This window comes from Salvia hispanica, chromosome 5, assembly GCF_029641045.1.
Source record: "Salvia hispanica isolate PSC_SH4W2 chromosome 5, Shi_PSC_v1, whole genome shotgun sequence".
In the NCBI taxonomy this organism is placed as follows: Eukaryota; Viridiplantae; Streptophyta; class Magnoliopsida; order Lamiales; family Lamiaceae; genus Salvia; species Salvia hispanica.
In genome coordinates this window covers 42,526,920-42,548,255 of record NC_142696.1, presented here as the reverse complement: position 1 = coordinate 42,548,255, position 21,336 = coordinate 42,526,920, and the positions used below count along the sequence as shown (strand labels likewise).

Sequence of the window (21,336 nt, the reverse complement as noted above, 5' to 3'; positions counted from 1 at the left end):
ATTAAAAAAAAAAAAAAAAAACTAAGATCAAGCTGCCACTTAGTACATTCTTAACGATCAAAAAACACACAAACACACACTGGAAAACACAGAAATTTCTGAGGAAACAGTTATAACCGAAATGATATTTCCTTTTTGATAGAGTTTTCTACTCCATAAACAGAACCCACAAATCAAGATTTAATTTTTCGGAACAATCAGGTAATTTGGAGTGATCCCATCTTATGAAGCAAAAAAATCTGAAGTTTTTCTTATCATGGGCCTTTTCTGCTCAGATTCTTGATTCTTGATTTCCTCTCTGTTGTTACACATTTTTCACACTGAAAAAGTCAACGCTCATTTGCCTACTTTCTTGTTATGAACATGTATGATCTCTTTACAAGATATTATGGCTATGAAAAGAGAGTTTTTCTATTTAAATTAATTATTACTATAACCGTTTTAGACTCTAGTCTCAGTATGAATAGGGAATGTTGCCTTAGATTCTCTGTTTTTGTTGATGAAAATGGTGTTGTCTTGTGTAGCTATTCTGCTTAAGTGCTTCTGCTTTTTATGCTGTTTGATGTTCCAACAGAAAATTCAGCAGAACAAGACATTGTTTTTTTTGTAACGCATTGCATCGTTGCAGGTTTTACTAGGCCTAAGAATCCATCGAGCAAGAGATATGGAGCCAAAATATGCAGCTTGTGTAGTGCTGGCTTTCTCTCTCATGGTCATCATCACTTATTACCTTCAGCCTCATGGAGTTGTAGCCGATGCAACGCAGACAGCATCGTTGTCTCTTAATGCTTCCCAGAGTCCTGCAAAGAAGATTCCTGAGAGGATGTTTGGACTGGCATTTGAGGTCAATTTTTTTTATTGTATTTCAACAGAAGGATTTAACTTTTTTCTTTCTATGCTTAGAGAAGTACTCAACTTGCCCAAATGGAACCAAATCTATCTTTTATGTTCACGCAAATGTGTATATTAGAAAATGAGTTATTGCGAATGAATGGGAAGTGTAGTCGAGCAAGCATCTTTTGTTTTAACTGTTTGAGGATGCTGTGTAGGAGATCAACCATTCCGGGGCCGGTGGGCTTTGGGCAGAGCTTGTCAGCAACCGAGGTCAGTTGATCATAACGAAGAGGTTTTATTGAGAGAACAAGATTGTATAGTAGTCACAGAAAACTGATCTATGTTTGCAGGTTTTGAAGCCGGAGGTCCAAATACTCCTTCAAACATCAGTCCATGGACCATCATTGGCAACGAAACATCTATTCTAGTATCTACGGACAGATCATCCTGCTTCGACAAAAATAAGGTGGCTCTTCAAATGGAGGTGCTCTGTGACGTTGATGGTGATAACATCTGTCCAACAGGAGGAGTTGGAGTCTATAATCCGGGTTATTGGGGAATGGTAAGACAAAAAAATTTCTTCATCAAAGCAATCAGCAAACATTTTCTGATCAAGATTGTGACATACTGTCTGATCTCCTCTTTATGTTTTATTGTAGAATATTGAGAAAGGAAAGAGGTATAGAGTGGCGTTCTATGTCCGTTCGTTGCAACCGATTGAAATGTCTGTGTCATTCATTGGCTCAAAGGAGCAGAAGCTAGCTACATATGATATAAAGTAAGAAAGAGTAATTGATATTTTGCTGATTTTGAGTACATACATCAGCATTAGTATCTTTGCTCTGATCTGCTTGTGCAGGGATGACGACGTTGCAGAGTGGAAGAAGATGGAGATGGTGTTGGAAGCATATGGATCAGATGCTAATTCAAGACTGCAGCTGACAACATCAAAAAGCTCAACAATATGGCTTGATCAAGTCTCAGCACTACCTTTGGACACTCACAATGTGGGAGTGATTTCACATTTCTTTATGTAATTTAAAATGATATAAAACTGAAGTTTTCTGTGACTGAGATTGTTGTCCATATCTTCCATTTTCAGGGACATGGATTTCGACAAGATCTTTTCAACATGCTTGCTGCTTTGAAGCCGGGATTTATCAGATTTCCGGGTACTTGATGTGTACAGATATCCAATTTCCACTGTTCATAGAATTCAACTACAAGAGAGTGTGACTTTGGTGTATTTTCCTGAAAGGCGGCTCGTATGTCGAAGGAGGCAGACTGATGAACGCATTTAGATGGAGAGAAACTATAGGCGCATGGGAAGAGAGACCGGGTCATTTCAATGATGTTTGGCAGTACTGGACCGATGACGGACTTGGTTATTTTGAGTACTTACAAGTACTTCCTTCCTCCCTCCCCCTCTCTCTCTCTCATTTGATGGAACATCTGATGTATGTGTATAACTCCACAGCTTGCTGAGGATTTAGGCACGTCGCCTATTTGGGTAGTCAACATAGGAATTAGCAGAAATGAACAAGTTGACAATTCACTCCTTATGCCCTTTGTGCAAGTAAGAGTCTTACCAAACAAACATCGTTTGAAGTTTTTCCTAGTTCAACCATTTAGGCATATCTTCTGTGCAGGATACTCTTGACGCGATTGAGTTTGCTAGAGGAGACGCGTCTTCCACAATGGGCTCTGCCCGGGCAGCAATGGGCCATCCTGAGCCTTTTGATCTGCAGTACGTTGCTGCTGGAAATCAGGACTGTTGGAAAAAGAATTATCGCGGTATGCCTGCTACAGCTCTAGCCCACATTCATACATCATTGCGTTTAGATTCTTATTATGCTGCAACGTGTTAGGGAGCTACATGAAGTTTTACAATGCAATAAAAGAGGCCTATCCAGATATCAAGATCATCACAAACTGTGATGCTTCAGCTGCAGTGTTGGACCATCCAGCAGATTTGTATGATTATCATGTGAGGAAAAATTCAATCACTGTAATGATAACCTTTATACAGTAATCTGATCCTTTTTTTGACCCATGGTGAAGGTCTACACAAATGCAAACTCCATGTTTTCGATGGCTCACAACTTCGATCACACCTCAAGAAACGGACCAAAGGTGTTTGAGGCGTCTCTTAACTATCTGATTCGTTATCTGCAAAGGTTTCTCACCCGTGTTCTCAACCATATTTCAGGCTTTTGTGAGCGAATACGCTGTCACAGGAGGCGAGGCTGGCAGGGGAAATATGCTGAAAGCACTAGCTGAGGCCGGTTTTCTCATAGGACTAGAGAGAAACAGGTACTGACACAAGTCTTCTTTGCCCGTCTCTGCCTGCTAGTCTCAACTGATTAAGACGTGTGCATCTGTCTTTCTTTTGCAGTGACGCTGTTGAGATGGCCAGCAGTGCGCCGTTGTTTGTGAATGTCAACGATCAGAGGTTCAATCCAGATGCAATAGTTTTCGACTCTTCAAAGGTCTATGGCACGCCTACCTACTGGATGCAGCACTTGTTCAAGGCATCAAATGGCGCCACCCTTCTTGATTCCACGCTGCAATCGCCTTCCTCCTCCCTCACCGCATCTGCCATTTCATGGACTGATGCAGACAGCGGCAGGAGCTACATCAGAGTAAAGGTAACAGCAGTTTCCCGCACTAAAAATTGAGATAATGATATTTCATCTCGTATTTTATTCGTCTTGCACGTGAGACCTTGTTCAGGTTGTGAACTTTGGAGGCAACAGAGTGAATCTGAAGCTTTCTGTCGAGGGATTGGACAACAGGTCTATAGAATCAGCCGGCTCTACATTGACTACGCTAACATCTACTAATGTGAAGGACGAAAATTCGTTCAAAGAACCCAAAAAGGTAAAAAAAATCTAAATTCTTGATGCATAACTGTGAACCTTCAACATTCAACAAACTCATGTTGTCGTCGTCTCAATGGACTCTTATTTATGCAGGTTTCGCCAGTTATAAACGCACTCAAAAATGCCAGCAACAAAATGACATTTGTTATACCTCCATATTCTTTCATTTCAATTGACTTGCTGCGAAAATCACATGTTATTCAAGATGCAGGATCTAATGGTGTCTATGAGTCACGAGTTATTTGAGATTTTAAGACTCTGAATATCTGGCCAATCTGGATCAGGATATGGAAGATAAAAGATGATGGCGATGACAAGTAGCAATTCATAACATGATTACTGAATGTTGTATTAAAGCGCATGAAAGGGGACTTGCAATAAGAACTTAGTTTTACACAAATTCAGAACGTAGTTGATCACATCAGTTTACAACAAAACTTAGTACCCTTAAATGGGTGTATTTTTTAATTAACAGTGTCACAGAAAATATAGCATCTCTCCGAAAAGTCCCATCAAGTTCATAGATTGTTCACTTCAGTTCCTTGGTGATGAACTGACAAGACCGCTGCATGCAATCTCTGCATAACCTGAAATCAGAAACCGCACTTCAGAACTTGTACAGGAAAGGCTGGAGCAACAAAAATCATCAATTTTAAATAGATATACTAACCATATTTTTGCTTGGTCACAGCCACTAAGTTCTGGTAATTTACATTTTGACTTCTTGGGTTCATCTCTACAGTTTGGATCAAAAGTTGAAGTGATAGATGAATCAGATTTCCTCTTTGCAATAGCATTAAATTCATACGCCGATCATCTTTTAAGATGAACAGATATACTATAGCTGGAAATCATATTAAGAAGGGCAAACAAACTCAAACCTCAACTATGGTAGATTATTTGAACGGAATATAAGAGGGTAGGTGCAGCAAAATCCACTGCTCCAGCACTGCACGATAAAGATATTTAATTGAGATGGTTTCATGTGGTGGAATTAAGATAGTGCAGCTTAACCCCTTACCCCCCACTGGAATAAAAGCAACTCTGTGTTTTTTGTTTAGATTCAATGACACATAAGCTCTAATATACACTTCTACAACATTATGCAGTTTGTATAGCTTGTACAAGCATGCTCATCAATATAATACGTTCACATAAACCTTACAATCTAAAAATAGCACAATACATAACACGCTAAATGCAGAAAAAGATGAAGGTGAAGGCAAATGACGAACCACAGAAAACAATGGTCCTTGTTTAAATTTGTCGTAGAATGAAAATGCCACTGGCTTTGGATTGTCCCCAGGACCTCGGATGAACCCACTGGATTGGCCAAAATACACGAAAGAGTATGTTTAGGAACAAAATACAAGCATCCAGAAAGTTTGAAACAGAAATCTACTGCAGCCATCATAACATGTTTAAACTTTTGGTTTTTTGAGCAATGAAGAAAACGAACCTAAATATATACTTAATAAAAAGGAACTAGAAAAGAGATAAGAGAATCATAAAATCCAAATTTCAACTTACACCAACGATGTTGAAATTAAGGGAGTTCTTTTAACATCAAATACCGCAACAAGCCCGATGTATTGCTCATCACCATCTTTATATGACACCGCCAATCTCTCTCCTGAAGCATCCCATGCTATCTTCTCAATGACCTGGCTGCAGAATAATGGCATAACGTTAGTAAACAATCAATCAAATTTAGTGATTGCATGGCCTTCGAGTATCAATATGCATGTAAAGCCAAATTCCTTGAAGCATTATTTCAGTATTAGGAAAAAAATGATTTTGTTTAAAAGCTGATCTAAACTGCTTGTCGCCTGATAACCAGAGAACATGGCAAGTATATACAGCTAAGTTAAAAGATTTCTGTACCTGTCGGTCAATAATTTTATCTCTGGCAATTCAACTGGTATAAGATGTGCATCTGAAAATCAAAACGAGGTTAAAAGTCAAAGGTCTCAGAAAAAAGTAATATATACACAAACAAATACCATTTCAAAAATACTGAGACATTAGATCAAATATGATAAAAATGTCATCTCAAAGTATATCTTGGAAAGTTAGATAAGCTACCCAACAACGACCAAAAGCATGTCAGTCAAAAAATGTCCACAGATTTATAATACCAAAAAGAAGGATCTTCAAATTAAGGAACTAAGAGCAGTCTGGAAGTTCCTTCATTATCTGTTTGCATTGGTGACACTCCAAATAAAAAAATTTATGCAAACGCTTATATGCATTTATCTTAAGAGATAGTAGTAAGTTACTAACATCACAACATAATCACAGATATGCATGAGAACTGAACAACCATTGTCTGGTGCTGATATCTAATTAAGAATCCACACAAATAGCAATTTCATTCAATCTGAATAGTAGGACAAACAATGACAAAATAGATCAATTACAGGATATGTTACAGAATGCATACCTAGGGACGGAGGTTTGGATGTAAAGTGAATGGAACCTAATGATGCGGATTCTGAGAAAGAAAGAAGTACCATACAGCCATCTGGATCCCATGTTGCTCCCTATCACCAACAATTAGATGAAACAAAACAAGAATTTACTTGCTGAATTCGTCCACCAATAAGAATATGAGCATCTATTATAAATGCAGAGCATGTAAATAACTTTTTGCATTTACGAGACTTTGAACGTCAGTCACCTGAGTACAAGACAAGACATTCCATAAAAGATGTTTAAAGGGGGAGGTAAGGGGCAGGCAAGACTAAAACATGGATTCTGAGAATATATAACAAAACTGATAAATATCACTAATTTAGATAACAGATTATCCACGAACCGTGACAAACCCATTCTTTGAGGACCATGGTTCCGATGTCCATGTGTTTGTCTCCCAGAGATAAAATGTTCCATCACTGCATCATAAAAGGCAACACCAAATCGTTATTTGTTGGTAGGTGTATCTTCAAGAACTAAATAACAATGCAAATCAATTTAGATGGCAAATGGTAAATCACAGTACAATTTTGCAGAAAAGAAATAATCTCCTGATGGAGACCACTTTAACAATGATATGCCTCCTAGGCCCCTTCGAATAGGAGTGCCCAGACCTGTCGTTGAAAGGAAGAAATCAGACATAAGAAGAATGATATAAGCATGCATGAAGTCTATAACTATAGTTTATGATGCTTTCAAAACTTTTGCATTCTGCAGATTGTTTTGTAATAGAGATTGATAAGATGACATGTACCTAGTGAAACATCCCAAATGGTGAACGATGAACTCTCATATGAAGCTGAAGCTAAATATGTAAAACTAAGTCAAGGAATATGCAGAATGTTGGATTCATATAATCTTTTCCCTTGAGAAGAGAGAATGACAGACAACAAAAGTTCAGCTAACAAATTGGGTCAGAATGAGTCAGAGTAAGTGAACAATATTTAACAGAAATTTCAACCAACAAATAGACAGTTGCATATAGTTCTCATGGATATCTTCCATCAGGACTCCATGAAAGTGCAGTAATCTGTTCAGAATCAGAACTCTGAAGGAAATCTACCAGAGTCCATCGTGTCACAGAGCCCCTTGAAAGTGGGTTCGAAGTCACCCCAGATCTTACAGATGGAACATTACCGGGAGAAGAAGCAGCCCAAATGCAAATTCCACCCCTATAATAATAAACCACAACAACAAAACCAAGTAACAGATTTTAACTAAACAGCAAAATTAAAATGAATAAACAAAATATAGATTAAACAGATTATTTTTGTGGGACTCACTTGCATGCAACAGAAAGGGTTTTCCCTCCATTTGGTCTCCACTCAAGAATTTTTACATCCTTTTGGGATTCATGGGACAAGACGCAAGGAACCTTTCCATCTGGTAGATGACAAAAGTAAGGAGAAAAGACATCACTTATGATAGGATCAAAATGCAACGACAATTTAAGTACCAGAGGAGCAACCAAAAATCACCATCAAGAAATTTCACAGCACTTACCAGAATCATTGTAGTCACAGATCATCACCTGATGATGTGAAGAAACAAATGCTAAAATCTGTTTGTGGTTGTGCCAACTTACACTGTGAAGATCAATGCCATTTAAGAGGTTTACCTGAAAGTAAAAATAGATAGCAGAAGTATTAACACTTATTGCATCTAACCACTGCCCTCCTCTCGATAACTATAAATAGCTATAGCATGCATATTAGTGCCAGAAAGCAAGCAGATGTATGCACAAAAAATGCAAATCTACGATGATAATTACATCGGCAGGCTGCAAAAGAGGCCTGAGGGAGCCACTGAACAGAGCCTCTAGTACCGAATTACCCTTCCTCCGTTCAACCGTTTCCTGCTCAGTCCCCACCCCCAACAAACTCTCTGATTCGAATTGGATCGGACTGAATATATTCCCCTGCAATTATACCAATCAATGGGCCGTATACATCAAATTATTAACAACTAAGTATCACAGCCCTGAAAACCACTAGTACACAACAAAAAAGATTAAGCAAAGAACGATTAGAATGGAGTACGAGTATTTTAGAGTAGGTATCATTGGCTTGATCATCTCCCAGGTGGTCTGCCGTAACTGCGTGGAAATTAAGCAAAATTTGAGAACCAATGCGGAACCGAAATCATTATAATTGAAGTTTGCAAAAATGAGATACAGTGGGCTTCGATGAGAAATTGTTACCTAGTTCCCTGTTGATTTCGCAAATGGTGACCGTGCCTGGCTGAGGAAAAGAAGGCATCGCGTCAAGAGGTGTAGTGTTGGCGTGACTGATGAGAGAGAGAGAGACAGAGAGAGTAGGGTTTATAGCGATTTTTTGTTTAGTTCCCGCCGGTATTCGCAGTGTGTATTTGAGGGTCTGATATACGAATTCCGGCTTTCAGAGGGGTCAAACGTAATAATACAGTATTTGAGGGTTCGATTGTCTGAAAAGAACTCTCTTCCAAAATTACCCCTCTCGTTTCCTATATATTCAACCCTAACTCTCTCTTCTTTTAGCTCGCCCTTGTCATAGTCTACAGCTAAACTGTGTTTCGATGGCGGTGGGGAAGTAGATAAAGCGCGCGATGCAATCTTCCGAGACATCAGGAGATACCACTGCGACTTCTGCGGAATTTGCCGGTCGAAGAAAACCCTGATCGCCGCTCACATCCGTACTCACCACGAGGTGTGTGATTGGTTATGTGTTTTTTATTTCATTCATGTGTTTTTAAGATCTGAGTAGAATTACTGTTATGCAATTAAGCAATTTACAGTCAAATTCTGTTAATTGATGAGGGATTTTGTGAATTGCAGGAAGAAAGTAAGAAGGGGCTGAACGAAGAAAAGGAGCATGGCGAGAAACTGAATGTGTGCGAACACTGTGGTGTGAGCTTTCGGAAGCCTGCCCTTCTGAAGCAGCATATGCAGAGCCATTCGCTTGAGGTCAGTTTTTCAATTGACTTCTGTATATAATTAGTATACCTTCACATGTATTATATGTTGTGTTGTTGAATTATGTTTTGATAAAGATTGTTGCAAGTTAATCTATTTCTATCGATTGTGTTACTGGAGGATAGAGGATTTAAGAACAATCTCTTTTCTTAATTTATGTGCAATCTTAGAAGGTTTGCTTTGTCTATGTGCTTCTGTGTATCTGGACCACTAAAAAAATAACGTTTTGCAGATTGAAGTATGGCAGAACTCTGAGTGTGAAGCATTGGATCCCAAATAAAAGAACTCCAAAATGCGAGAGGCAGAAAATGTTACCTTGAATGGATCAGTACCAGGCAGGGGACTGCCTGCGAAGCTCCATCAAGTGTGCCTCAGTCACGCTTGCTATTCTGTGAGGTTTGGGGATTCTTTTGTTACTGGGTTGGAGTAGATCAAAAACCCTTATATTGAAAGCTTCTATGAAAGTTCTGCACGATTATCTTCTGATAATAATTATGTTTCGTTGCAGAGGCCTTTTATTTGCCCGTTGGACGATTGCCACTCCAGTTACAGAAGGAAAGATCACTTGACCAGACACATGCTTCAGCATGAAGGAAAACTGTTTGAATGTACTTTTGAGGGCTGCAAGAAGAATTTTACGTTACAGGGTAATCTGACAAGGCATGTCAAGGAATTCCATGATGAATCTGCTTCTGCTGAAGTTAAGCAACATGTCTGCTCGGAGCACGGGTGTGGGAAGGTCTTTAAATATCTCTCGAAATTGAAACAGCATGAGGATTCTCATGGTAAGTTACTGTTGTTTTGATTCCTACGCAATCAAGTTATATTTTGATGGTAACATATGTTATTCATTTGTTATGTTTGGGTTTAATGCAGTTAAGCTGGATTCGGTTGAGGCGTTCTGCGCAGAACCGGACTGTATGAAATACTTTTCCAATGAGCGGTGCCTCAAGGAGCATATTCGGTCTTGCCATCAATACATTATGTGTGATCAATGCGGCACAAAGCAGCTAAAGAAAAACATCAAGCGTCACATGCGCACGCATGAAGAAGGGCCTTCCTTGGAGAGGATCAAATGTAGTTTCAAGGGCTGCATGCTAACATTTTCAAATGTAAGCCCCTTCCCTTCCAAAACCCATCTACTTGTAATGTGCCCCTCTTCCTTGAGCTCATCTTGTGAACAAAATAATTTCATCAAGATTAAACATGTCTCACTCCCTTCTCTTGTACAGACATCAAATCTCAATCAACATATAAAGGCTGTGCACCTGGAACTAAAACCATTTGTCTGTGGCATGCCCGGTTGTCACGAGAGATTTGCATTCAAACACGTGAGGAACAGGCACGAACAAACTGGGTGCCACATCTATACTCGTGTAAGAGCTCTTGCTTCTCGAGCCAATTAATAATCTTCATCATAAGCCAATTTGACAGCAGCATTAGACAATACCTTATCTCTGGATTATGATCTGTTTGTGTTTAGGGAAATTTTGAAGAATCTGATGAGCAAATCCGGTCAAGGCCAAGAGGTGGAAGGAAAAGGAAGTACCCGGTCATTGAGACACTGTTGCGTAAAAGGATTGTTCCGCCCAGTGAACCAGAGCTTGCCAGCAATGACGAGCATAATAACTCATCATGTTAGTCCATTCGTTTAGGTGTATCTCCACGGTAGGTGACTCTCTTAAGGATCTTGGAATTAGGATATGTTATTTGTGTATGATCCTATTGATCGCACGTAGTAGTATATAAAATGTTAATTAGTGAAGGTTTGGGCACAAAACATATGTATTGTTAAGATTTTGCCTAGTAGGTGCAATGGGTTTGTGTATATGTCTTTTGTTGGTGCAATATAAGTTCTAACTTCTAATTATCAATTATTGTCTATTTGTCTTTGTTTATTAAATTATTTAGTTTGGCCCTGGGGATTGTGCTTCTTGGCTCTTCTGCTTATTTGTAATCACTAATGCCATTTCTTCAATTTTAGTAATTTGTGAAGATGTGAGAGGAGCTGTAATTGATTGCGCTCTAGCAACAAGGGTAGATCATAAAATTCATTCTATTTTTAGTCACTTTTATCAAATTCATCATAGTTATTTGAATCTATCAATTAATTATTTCAGTTCTATCTTTAATCTTTTGAATTTATAAAATTTATCCTCATTTTTTAAACATTTGTAGTACTTTTTTTGGAATAAATCATATCTTCTACGTCATTTCATGATTCAAATGTTGGCGTGAAATTTTATGATCAAATTGCTGAAGGTTGAAAAGATTATATAGAATGGATTAGTTGGATAAATATGATACAAGGTATAAAAAATTCAAATATTGGGGTGGAATTTACAAAATTACACAAATTTTGGATATTTGACATTATTAAACCCACAAAAATTTTAGTTTTTGTTTATAGGACAAATTGTTATTTAAATTATGTAGTTGTATTGTATGGTCAATCTACCAATGTTTGAGTAGAAAATACCACTATTAAATTACAAAGTTTCATATTTTTTTTTCTTCATTATCCATTCACAAAAAACTCATGCCAAATGAAGTTGCCAAGTTATGCATTCGGCACGCCAATAGGATAAGTTTGTGTCGAAAATCTATCGGATTGGGTTGGATGGAAAATATACACCGCCCGATAAATTACATAACATTTTATGCAATATTTAAAGTTCATTGGCAAAATAAAACTATTTTAAAAATTCATGATTTTACATACAATTTGTCATTTATTTATCTAGTGTCCTGAACGACATCATTCTGCATATTGAGTGAGTATTTTCTACTTGACACAGCAGAGACGTGCAATAAGAGAATCGAGCCTTTTATTGTTGGCTAAGGCACAGCAAAACTTCAATCAACCGAAAAATAGTATACTCCATAACAAGGTTTGGGAATTATAACTGAAACACAGCCCATATCCCAGATAAATAGAAGGTGCAGCTACAATAAACAAATAAATGGCATATACTATAACTAAAGAGTGTGTGGGGACTGTGCCTGACCATCTCTCATCTGGCCCTCTCACATGACAAAAAGGCGGCTACCATCCAAGATTTCGTAGCAAATTGGTAACTGGAAGTTGCTTGAATGAAACGAATTAATGAGTGACCGGGCCGTTTACACAACATCTATGGAAAATTGAGGTATATCTGATCAACTACTGGAATAACTTCCTCAGCCTCTCCAGAGATTGAGATGCTCTTTTGTTGTTTGGCTCAAGAACGAGTGCGTATCCAAAATCTGCAAAAGGTCAGAAAAGATTGAAGCAAAATAACAATAGGAAGCATTTTTTTAACCTAATCATGCATCTTGGTAAAGGTTAGAGGCGTAATGGGTTTTGGTAAACAGGCAACATTTTTAACCAATTGTCTGCTCGAGTTCGAACACAGATATGAAATTTTGGTTTGCCAAATAATTAAATCGAGACTCACCATCCATTGCTTCTTTATAGTAGCCCAACATTTCACGTGATGTTCCTCTCCTCAGATAGGACTTTACATTCTACAAGGGAGTCAAGATGAACTATCAGGCATATCGAAAATGAGTGAGTGTTTGAAGTGGCATAAAAATTCTGGACTTTTTTAGCGAACAACACAACTATCAGTCAATCAAAATACACCATTGTGCTAATTAGATGACAAATTAGACAAATCCATCTTAAACCATATAGAGAATTTAGAGACAATATTTTTCAATTGGATACAAATTAGGAAGGTCAGATTAGTTAGGAAAAAGGGTCCATTGCTATTTGCTGTAATAAACCACATGATGTTGAATTGAATATCAAAGTTCTATTTTAGCAAACACTCAAGGATATGTATACTTATGCTAATATAAGGCTGGAAGCAAACAAAAAATATTCCAGAACAATCGAACATTCAAGCAATTTCTGGTCAAGCTACTGCCACAATCTCATTCTCGAGTCATTCGCCAGAATGTACCCAAACATGTATCACGGTCCTCAAACATATTTGCAACACATTTTCTAATATATTTATTATTTATTTATTCTCTAAAACACATTTGATATCTTATATCTAATATTTTTATTGTCGATATATTCTCCTGAAAACATCCCATAGGTTATAGCTATGGAAAGCATAAATTGCCGTGACAGTTGACACCAATAATAGAGAAATCAAACGGCCATCTCTATAAGACCTGGGAACACATACAAGCAACGCAAGGAAACAGAAGCATAAGTCTTTACTTGATAAAAGTGGATGTTAGTTAAGGTGAGAAAATATTACTAGAACTATTCAGATTTTCCTGATTCAAGATATAATGGGTGCATAAGATGATGATGTCTAAACTAAATGAAATAGTATGTTATATACATTCACCAAATACCAACTCAAGGAGGGTGGTTGCGAAGTTCAGAGACACAGACAGCTGACCTTTTTATCGAGATCAATCGCTTGGCTACAATCTGCTTCAGCTTGGATGTAGCTAAATAAGATGAAGAAACAAATACATAAATCACCAAGCAAAATAAACAATGAAAATGCCCATTTCAACTCATACCTTCCAATTTCCAAGTAAGCTGCAGCCCTGTTACTATAATAAGTTGCATTAGTACTATTGAGCTTGATGGCTTCTGTATAAAATCCAATAGCTCTCTGCCATTGTTTATCTTTGAATGCTTGATTGCCCTAAGAAAAGAGAAAATTAACAAGATGTCAGATTGCTTTTTAAATATAAACCAGATGTATAGGCAAGAGACTTGAAATTTATTCTTTACCAACCTACAAAGATCACACAGAAGCAAGAGAGAATAAAAGAAGACCCTCAATCCAGTTTGCCAAGAAAGTGAATTTATGGATGACAAATGAGGTTGGCAGAGGTCATGGTACAAGTTAGAAAGACATATCCGAACAAATTCATGCAATGGGTAATTAACAAGACTGTAACATATACAATTTGGTAATGACGTAATGCTAGTAACATCAAGCGTGAATGTCTGTTCTCTATCAAAAGTTCAAATCAAAAGACTTAGCAACAGATCGTCTCTCTAACATGCTGAAACCCATCAGATGTCTGATTTTTTATGTAGACAAGAACCAAATTACCAGTTTCCCTTCGGACTGAAACCAAACTGTCATTATTGACTATTTTTTGTTTTGAGTTTGGTTCAGGAACAGCCAGTTGTGGCAGTTTATTTATATTACTACCTCCATTCCACTTCACTTAGCCTATGCCATTTCAGCTCTAGTGTAAAGGTGTGTGTGACCCACATATTTAATGTAGTGTAAAGTGATTATCCAAAAAGGAACCAGACCAAATGTTATGGGACAGCTTGAAAAGGAATTCCGGCCAAGTGAAGAGGGATGGAGTATTGCGTTTCCTATATCTTTTGTTTAGACTTTCAACACAACAAATAAAATTGTATTATTTGAGACTTCTGAGTAAAACTTAATGGAATAATTTAATAGGTTTGGCAAGAAATATTTTAACTTTAGGATTAATATTTATTTGAATCGGCAGTTATGAAAAATGGTCACTTCATATGCACCACTCATATATGACGATCAAGTGATCAACAATCCTGGCCACAAGTAATCCAGCAGTCAAACAACCGGATTTCAGAATCCATATTTCAAAAAATTAAACATAACTAACCCCTCTGTTAAATGTCCAACGCATGGCTTCTAAAATGCTCAAACCATAAGCAAACCTAGTCCAAAAGATTCCCATAAGTTTCAAATGAAACTATGGTCAATGGTTTCCTAACTATTGGCCACCGCTGGGTTCCACATAGAAGGAACACCAGCTAGGAGTCAATTGAGCAAAAGATTGCAGCATCTCTCACCTAAACAAATACAAAAACTATCTTCTCAAGACTTTTGGAAGGTCAGATAAGAAAAGTCTCATCAACTTATAGAAATACCCAAGGAGGGCCTCAAATTCACAAACAACTTGTAAAGACAGTTAATGTTAGCATATAGCATAGTGTTTATTTAGGATCTACCTTTTCTTTGGCAATATTAGCAGACTCTTCATTTGTCATAGCTTTACTAGATACTTTAGGCTTTGAAGCTGTATCAAGCTGTTCCTGTAATGATGTATACATAGACTGTAGTGTATCTAGCAGAAACCTATCAGCCCCATGTCTGGCAAGAAGCGACAAAGAAACTGGGCACTTTTCATGGATTCCCAGTGGTACTGCAACCTAAAATGACAACAAAAACTCAATGCGACTAGAATCATATGCATGCCAAATTTATAAGAACCTAAAAAAGAGATGAGAAGATTAACCTGACAACAGCCTGACATACTAGCTACACTTGACAGGGTAGTCGCCTGAATTAAATATTCCTTAGAATAATTCTCCTTGGCTTCAAGTTTTGGAGGAGGCCCAAGGGCAGTAGGAATAACTAATATCCCGTCATCCTGTTTAGAGCATATATTTCAGGCAACAAGCATCAGAGGGTCAAGTATAAGTATCAAGATGACAACTCTTATCTTGGAAAGTTATTGACTAGAGAAATCATCTCTAGATTGTATCATAACAGCAACGACACTTGTCATTTCAAGAAGAACAAACATAGTTAGCTCATTATGACAGTATCAAGAAGACGTAAAAATAGTTTTTCATTTTTGTGTTGATACTTTGTTTATTTTTAACAACTTAATATTGTATGTGTATTATTGGCTATATCTACAGAAAATTAAGCATGGGTAAGAAATTATTTCAAATAGCCAGGTAAAGAAGAAAACAAAAAAAGGAGAGAAAAGAATATTAGGGAATTGTTCTGCAATATTCCAGTTGCAGCTATGAATATTAAAATGATCACCAATAAAATTATACAATGTGAGACAATTCTTAAGCCAGTACCTTTACAAGGGCATCTATAGCAGAACGTAATTCGATCCTGATTGTGCGACATTTTTCAACGTCGGCATCAGTTAAATCCGATGCTTCCCGTAATTGTGCTGAGATAACAGGATCCAGGGTAGGCTTTACTGAGTTGATCCATTCATTATGATTTTGCCTGAACTCATAACTGCGTATAAACAGAGTACTTTATTCAGGCCAAAAGGAGGATTGCCAGAATTGGTCCCGGTGGTATCAAGTATATATGTAAACCAAATAATGCAAACTTCACAACTTTCATACACTCCATCCTGAGATAGAGATATTAAGTACAAATAACAAGGTAAGCAGGTAACAAAGGCAACAAATTAGAGACCTTCTGACTCTTTAATGACAAACTAGAAGGCACACCAACTACAGAAATTAAAGATTTAAATCTCAGAGAGGGCATAATGTGAGAACAAAAGGACATCAGGCACAGAAAAGCACACTGAAATCGATAACATTGTTTATTTTAAAGCATTACTTCCTCCGATTTTAACCTTCAATAGCTACAATGGAGGAAAGGCTATAACTGTCCCTCAAAAATGTCCACGTGAAAAAGAAATGAAGTAAATAATCTAAAATAAGAAATTTTTCAGTGGTAATAACTGAAACAAATTAATTCAAGGTAATACTATCTCAGCACTGCTGATAACCTCACCATTTAATTATCTGCATGGCATTTGCTAGCATTCCTAATGGAGAAGATTTCCCATCACCATTTGATTGGCCGACACTGAATGTTTTTAGGCTTGGAACCTTCAATTTTATATAATCGCCTAGATTTTCATGCCGCAGAACTTGTCCTGAAACGTGAGCCGAATAAGCAATCCAGTATAACCATCAAAAACTAAATTACTGAAATAATTCAAATGAAAAACCTTTAAAACAGTTGTTAAGAGGAAAAGGACATACTTCCATAAAGCTTTTCGATGGACTTTATCACCACCTGAGTCCGGTCTGCAGGAAGCTTGGATAATTGAAAACAGTCATCAGCAATGACAAAAGTCCTTGGCTTGCGCTGTGCAGCATATGGGACCTGCAGCAGCACATGACCAACACGACGAAGTACACTAGGATCCTTTGCAAACCATCCTACGCGAATAACAAAAAATCAAGGCACTTAAATGCATTAGAGGAACTCTAATCTCAGAATACAGACTATGTCCTGAATTAAGTCCTATGCTTGAAGTCATGTGATTTTTCCATATCAACAACAATATAAGTCAAAATCTTATATAATGAGCCACACATAAGTAGTGCTCTTCAAACTTCACAGAGAGAAACTCTGATGCTCACAGCACAAACTATATCATTAAGTGAGTCTTGAACAGTATATGTATTTTATCATATTGACAATAATAGAAGTGAAAATTTTGTATGAGGTTACAGAAGTAATGCTCTTGAATGATATTAAGCAATTATAAGAATGAGAAATATTTAGCACCAGTAAATACAAAAAAACTTCACCAGCAGGAAATAGTTCTTACTTCTTACTAAATACTAACTTCACAATTCACATCAAGCCAGTGCCAGCATATTAAGAAATTAGAGAAAAATTATAAATTGCGGTGTTACATATCATATTAACATGTCAATACCCCAACCCCATAAGTGAAGTCACTTCCAGGACTTTTCTGCCAGTTTATCATTCAAACTAAGCCGCTTAAATATGCTAAAAGAGAAGGGCAAGAGCATTACTTCAAACTTCAAAGATGTAGAAAAGGAAAATTTTCAAATAGCCATATGTATCTGGGGATGACAGTGAATACATACCAACTGTGTCAAGACTTTCTGAAACAGGAATCACCCCAGAAAGGGAGACAGTCCCATGGGATGGTCGAAAGCCAACCACGGCACAGTTTCCAGCAGGCAACCGCACACCACCATCAGTATCTATGCCTGTTATTTTTCAAAGTTAAATATGCACATTATTCTGACAGACTTTTTTACATAACATTCAAATAGTACATGAGGAGTCAAGCTTATGACATCAACATTATCTGTATTTGTGGTAAAATATCATCCATAAACAGTAAAAACCCACAACAAAAATAAATCCACTAATCTAACTGCTCGAAGAATTAGCCTATCAAACTTTGTACGCATCCCTGGAAATTGCAGCATAATCACACCTGTAACCAAAGAAAAGCAAAAGTGTAGCGCTGAAATCCAAATTTCTAATTTTAAATTATCCATACATAATAACCTTCGGTGCTTACTTTTTAGTAAGAAATCATGTAATTATGTTCACCAGGCCAACTAGCTTAAATTCAAAGAAAATTAGGAATGATTAATGCTAGTTGAACATTAAACAATAAGACTAACGTACATGCCCACCGACATACTAATAGGGGAACCCAATCAATAACTTTTAATGGAATGAACTATCATCTCACCTAATGAAAAATCAGCAAGCTTAGCAGCAACAGCAACAGCAGCACCACTCGAAGCTCCACCTGGTACCCGTGCAGGTGCGGCAGGATTAGTTGGTGATTCGTAATGCCTGTTCTCTCCACTAACACTATTTGAACAGAAGAAGAAATGGTATATTAAAAGGAAAGGAGATAAGTAGTCATAAATCTGAATATAACAAGTGTAATAAACAAACCCTAATGCCATGTCATCCACGACAGTTTTTCCAACACATGTAGCACCTCCATCAACAAGGGCGGCAACCACAGGACATGTCCGAGTTGCAGGTTCATGAGTCCTGGACCAGTCTGGATTGCCAAACCCAGTTACAAGCCCTTCAACATCAAATCTGAAAATTAAGACAAAGATTCAAACTTTTGGGCTTCATGTATCGTATCGCATCCAAATAATTCATATGCTATCAGCAGCCACCAAAATTTTGCAAGAGAAAGGAAACAAACCACAATATTCAAACGTGATCATGGTAATCTTCAAACCACCCCCTCTTTACATTGCATCTATTTCCAACTACACATTAGTTTTTGCTACTTATAAATTACTATTTCAAGTCCCTTCTACTACCAACCTTAAACCAAATGAACTAAACAGCACAATTCAAAAAAGATGTAACACACAGACATATATGTTCCTATGTGTGTGAGTGCTTCATAGTCAAGCTCGTCAAAAGGTAAATATCAGTGTTATCCAAATCATCAACTCAAACCTTTGTGAATTAAAAAAATATAAAACCTAGCTAGAATGAAGTAATCTAAAGATGCTCACACATCAGAAACCGCAAAAGATAGGCCAGTGAGAGGGTGGGGAGCTTTGGGAGGGAGGGGCTGCGACGGCGGCAACAGCTGTAGGCGCTCTATAAACGCTCCGAAGTCAGCCCTCACCGCCCGCTTCAGCTTCTTCGTCATAATCAGTATCCCCGCAATCCCAAGCCCCAATAAAACCCATAAATTCGGTGATGAAGACGCCATTCTTGCAGAATGATCGATTGCTATTGTATGCTGAGAACAGCCCACCAAAACAAATAAATGGATTAAAGAGTTGAGCGAGGATATAGCAGGGAACCAGAGTTTAAGTACGAGAATTTTCAGGTGTTTAAAAATTTTGAGGTTACAATTTTGCACTGGGGTTTATCAATGGCTTCCAAGATTTTGTTTTTATATACAACTTCACTCGCATTTATCCTCTTTCGTTGAATGTTTTTTTAATATTACTGTAGTACTACTAGTAAGATTTAGAATTCGATAAATTATGCATTTTTTATTTTATTTCGATCAAAATTAATATAATTAAATCAGATATATGATTTTAGGTAAAACGATATCTTTCTATTTAAAACTATTAATTAAAAGACATCAACGATGTGATTTTGAAGTATATCATATATTTGACTTTACAAAAATTTCTAATTAAAAAATCTTTAGTAATCCCATGGTCGTCTTCAAAGTCAAAATTGTAAAAAACTATTAATTAAAAGACATCAACGATGTGATTTTGAAGTATATCATATATTTGACTTTACAAAAATTTCTAATTAAAAAATCTTTAGTAATCCCATGGTCGTCTTCAAAGTCAAAATTGTAAAAGACCACACTATATTTTATACAATCGTCCGGTGTATAGTCACCTCAAACAATCATTCAACACAATGTATAGTCGTCTTTAATGCACCCAGCTACTACTGCACGGCTTTAAACATATGGTTAGTATTCTCATAAAATTGTTGGCATGCATATTCATCGATTTCTTAAATACGTAAGCGATTCTACAACACAGGACTATAAGATATTCATTGATTTCTTTTCAATGAATTCCAATAATTTTATTGTGAGTTAGTTAAGACTCATTCGAAAACCAATATGCATTCAATATGCACACAAGTGAGTTTGTAAATAAAATAAGGATGTACATGGATCATAAAATATTAGACATTATTATAGTATACTGCGCCCGATGGCCGATCTGGATCTTGTATACCCGATGAACAACTTAAACATATATACGAGCAATCCAAATAAGGAAAATTATACGGCTTTGCACAAAGTTTATAGTATAAAATACACAAAATTCTTATGTGTTTTATTTATAGTAATGTTGATCTTGTCCGATACCAAGCAATGAACTTTATAATTTTTCTTTTTTTCACTATATATAGTTATAGAGGAATGATTAAGGTTTAACTAATTTTAAGTATATAACTAGAGCATAAATCTCAGCCATACATCTTGTTACTCCAAATTAATCCTATGGCTTAAACAAATTTTCAAATTTTTATAAAAAAACACTTGTCCAAGGGCATTTTGGGAATTCAATATCTCAACATTAATTCATGAATAACATCTAATCATCGTCGTGAATCCAATCTTACCAAATTCATGCGCAAATCAGAGCCAAATTTAGCTTAGGATTTCTTCCAAAAATATGAGATTCCCAATCGAATTAGTTCACGATAATCAAGCATGAATTACTGCGAGATTTCTGAACTGAATTCTTGCGCGATTTCTGAAATCTGAACCGAATTCAGCTTCCCGATCCAATTCATTCACGATTGATCAGCTACGTTTTATTCAGCGCGAATTAGTTCATGATCGATCAGCGTGATTTGATTCTGATTGAATTCATCTCAATTGATCAAATTCGCTCACGATTGATCAACGCAATTTGATTCATTCTTCACGTTCATTCCCTCATCGCGACGTCTGGATTCCTTATCACATGGGTTCAATTCCAATACATTCATCGGAAGATTATTTCGATTTTGATTCGTCTTCATCGGAAGAGGAAGGAGAAACTGAATCTAAAGGTAATTATTAATTATTATCAATTAAGTGTTGTTGCTCAGCATTATTAGAGTGTGTATGATGTGAAAAGACATTAGAGTGAAGTATATGTGACGAACAGTG

At 36.9% G+C, this 21,336-nt stretch overlaps 4 protein-coding genes across 8 annotated transcripts; 2 read left to right on the top strand and 2 right to left on the bottom strand.

Moving 5' to 3' along the window:
• LOC125190402 (alpha-L-arabinofuranosidase 1-like) lies at positions 1–4,116 on the top strand. The gene is made up of 16 exons (XM_048087711.2): positions 1–201; positions 629–844; positions 1,050–1,104; positions 1,185–1,396; positions 1,494–1,612; positions 1,694–1,841; positions 1,937–2,006; positions 2,093–2,238; positions 2,312–2,410; positions 2,484–2,628; positions 2,703–2,821; positions 2,896–2,967; positions 3,044–3,147; positions 3,230–3,482; positions 3,568–3,714; positions 3,810–4,116. The coding sequence occupies exons 2-16, from the start codon at positions 665–667 to the stop codon at positions 3,960–3,962; spliced, it is 2,022 nt and encodes a 673-aa protein (XP_047943668.1). The 5' UTR covers positions 1–201; positions 629–664; the 3' UTR covers positions 3,963–4,116.
• On the bottom strand, positions 4,041–8,564 carry LOC125190403 (Transducin/WD40 repeat-like superfamily protein). 2 transcript variants are annotated; one of them, XR_007170908.2, is made up of 16 exons: positions 8,392–8,563; positions 8,231–8,286; positions 7,963–8,109; positions 7,695–7,809; positions 7,475–7,574; positions 7,190–7,363; positions 6,946–7,004; positions 6,718–6,805; positions 6,535–6,610; positions 6,160–6,259; positions 5,601–5,652; positions 5,247–5,384; positions 4,952–5,039; positions 4,598–4,665; positions 4,387–4,452; positions 4,041–4,303 (listed from the first exon to the last, which is right to left on the bottom strand). XR_007170908.2 is itself a non-coding variant. In XM_048087712.2 (15 exons), the coding sequence occupies exons 1-14, from the start codon at positions 8,447–8,449 to the stop codon at positions 4,603–4,605; spliced, it is 1,314 nt and encodes a 437-aa protein (XP_047943669.1). In that variant the 5' UTR covers positions 8,450–8,564; the 3' UTR covers positions 4,041–4,303; positions 4,598–4,602. The 2 variants fall into 2 exon arrangements, 1 of the variants encoding a protein (XP_047943669.1); XM_048087712.2 differs by lacking the exon at positions 4,387–4,452 and having other exon boundaries at positions 8,392–8,564.
• A 141-nt stretch (positions 8,565–8,705) lies between these two features.
• On the top strand, positions 8,706–11,011 carry TFIIIA (transcription factor IIIA). 3 transcript variants are annotated; one of them, XM_089058261.1, is made up of 6 exons: positions 8,706–8,875; positions 9,004–9,132; positions 9,650–9,926; positions 10,018–10,253; positions 10,374–10,517; positions 10,625–11,011. In XM_089058261.1, exons 2-6 carry the CDS (start codon positions 9,112–9,114, stop codon positions 10,781–10,783), a joined length of 837 nt encoding a protein of 278 aa, XP_088914387.1. In that variant the 5' UTR covers positions 8,706–8,875; positions 9,004–9,111; the 3' UTR covers positions 10,784–11,011. The 3 variants fall into 3 exon arrangements, with proteins under 3 accessions (XP_088914387.1, XP_047943674.1, XP_088914388.1); XM_048087717.2 differs by lacking the exon at positions 8,706–8,875 and adding an exon at positions 9,374–9,532; XM_089058262.1 differs by lacking the exons at positions 8,706–8,875; positions 9,004–9,132 and adding an exon at positions 9,378–9,537.
• A 941-nt stretch (positions 11,012–11,952) lies between these two features.
• On the bottom strand, positions 11,953–19,571 carry LOC125200841 (translocon at the outer membrane of chloroplasts 64-like). 2 transcript variants are annotated; one of them, XM_048098637.2, is made up of 13 exons: positions 19,202–19,570; positions 18,615–18,767; positions 18,403–18,527; positions 17,780–17,905; positions 16,919–17,098; positions 16,665–16,809; positions 15,983–16,151; positions 15,403–15,537; positions 15,116–15,316; positions 13,672–13,799; positions 13,545–13,596; positions 12,579–12,648; positions 11,953–12,387 (listed from the first exon to the last, which is right to left on the bottom strand). In XM_048098637.2, exons 1-13 carry the CDS (start codon positions 19,402–19,404, stop codon positions 12,305–12,307), a joined length of 1,770 nt encoding a protein of 589 aa, XP_047954594.1. In that variant the 5' UTR covers positions 19,405–19,570; the 3' UTR covers positions 11,953–12,304. The 2 variants fall into 2 exon arrangements, with proteins under 2 accessions (XP_047954594.1, XP_047954595.1); XM_048098638.2 differs by lacking the exons at positions 11,953–12,387; positions 12,579–12,648; positions 13,545–13,596; positions 13,672–13,799 and adding an exon at positions 13,839–14,821 and having other exon boundaries at positions 19,202–19,571.
• Between the last annotated feature and the right edge of the window lie 1,765 nt (positions 19,572–21,336).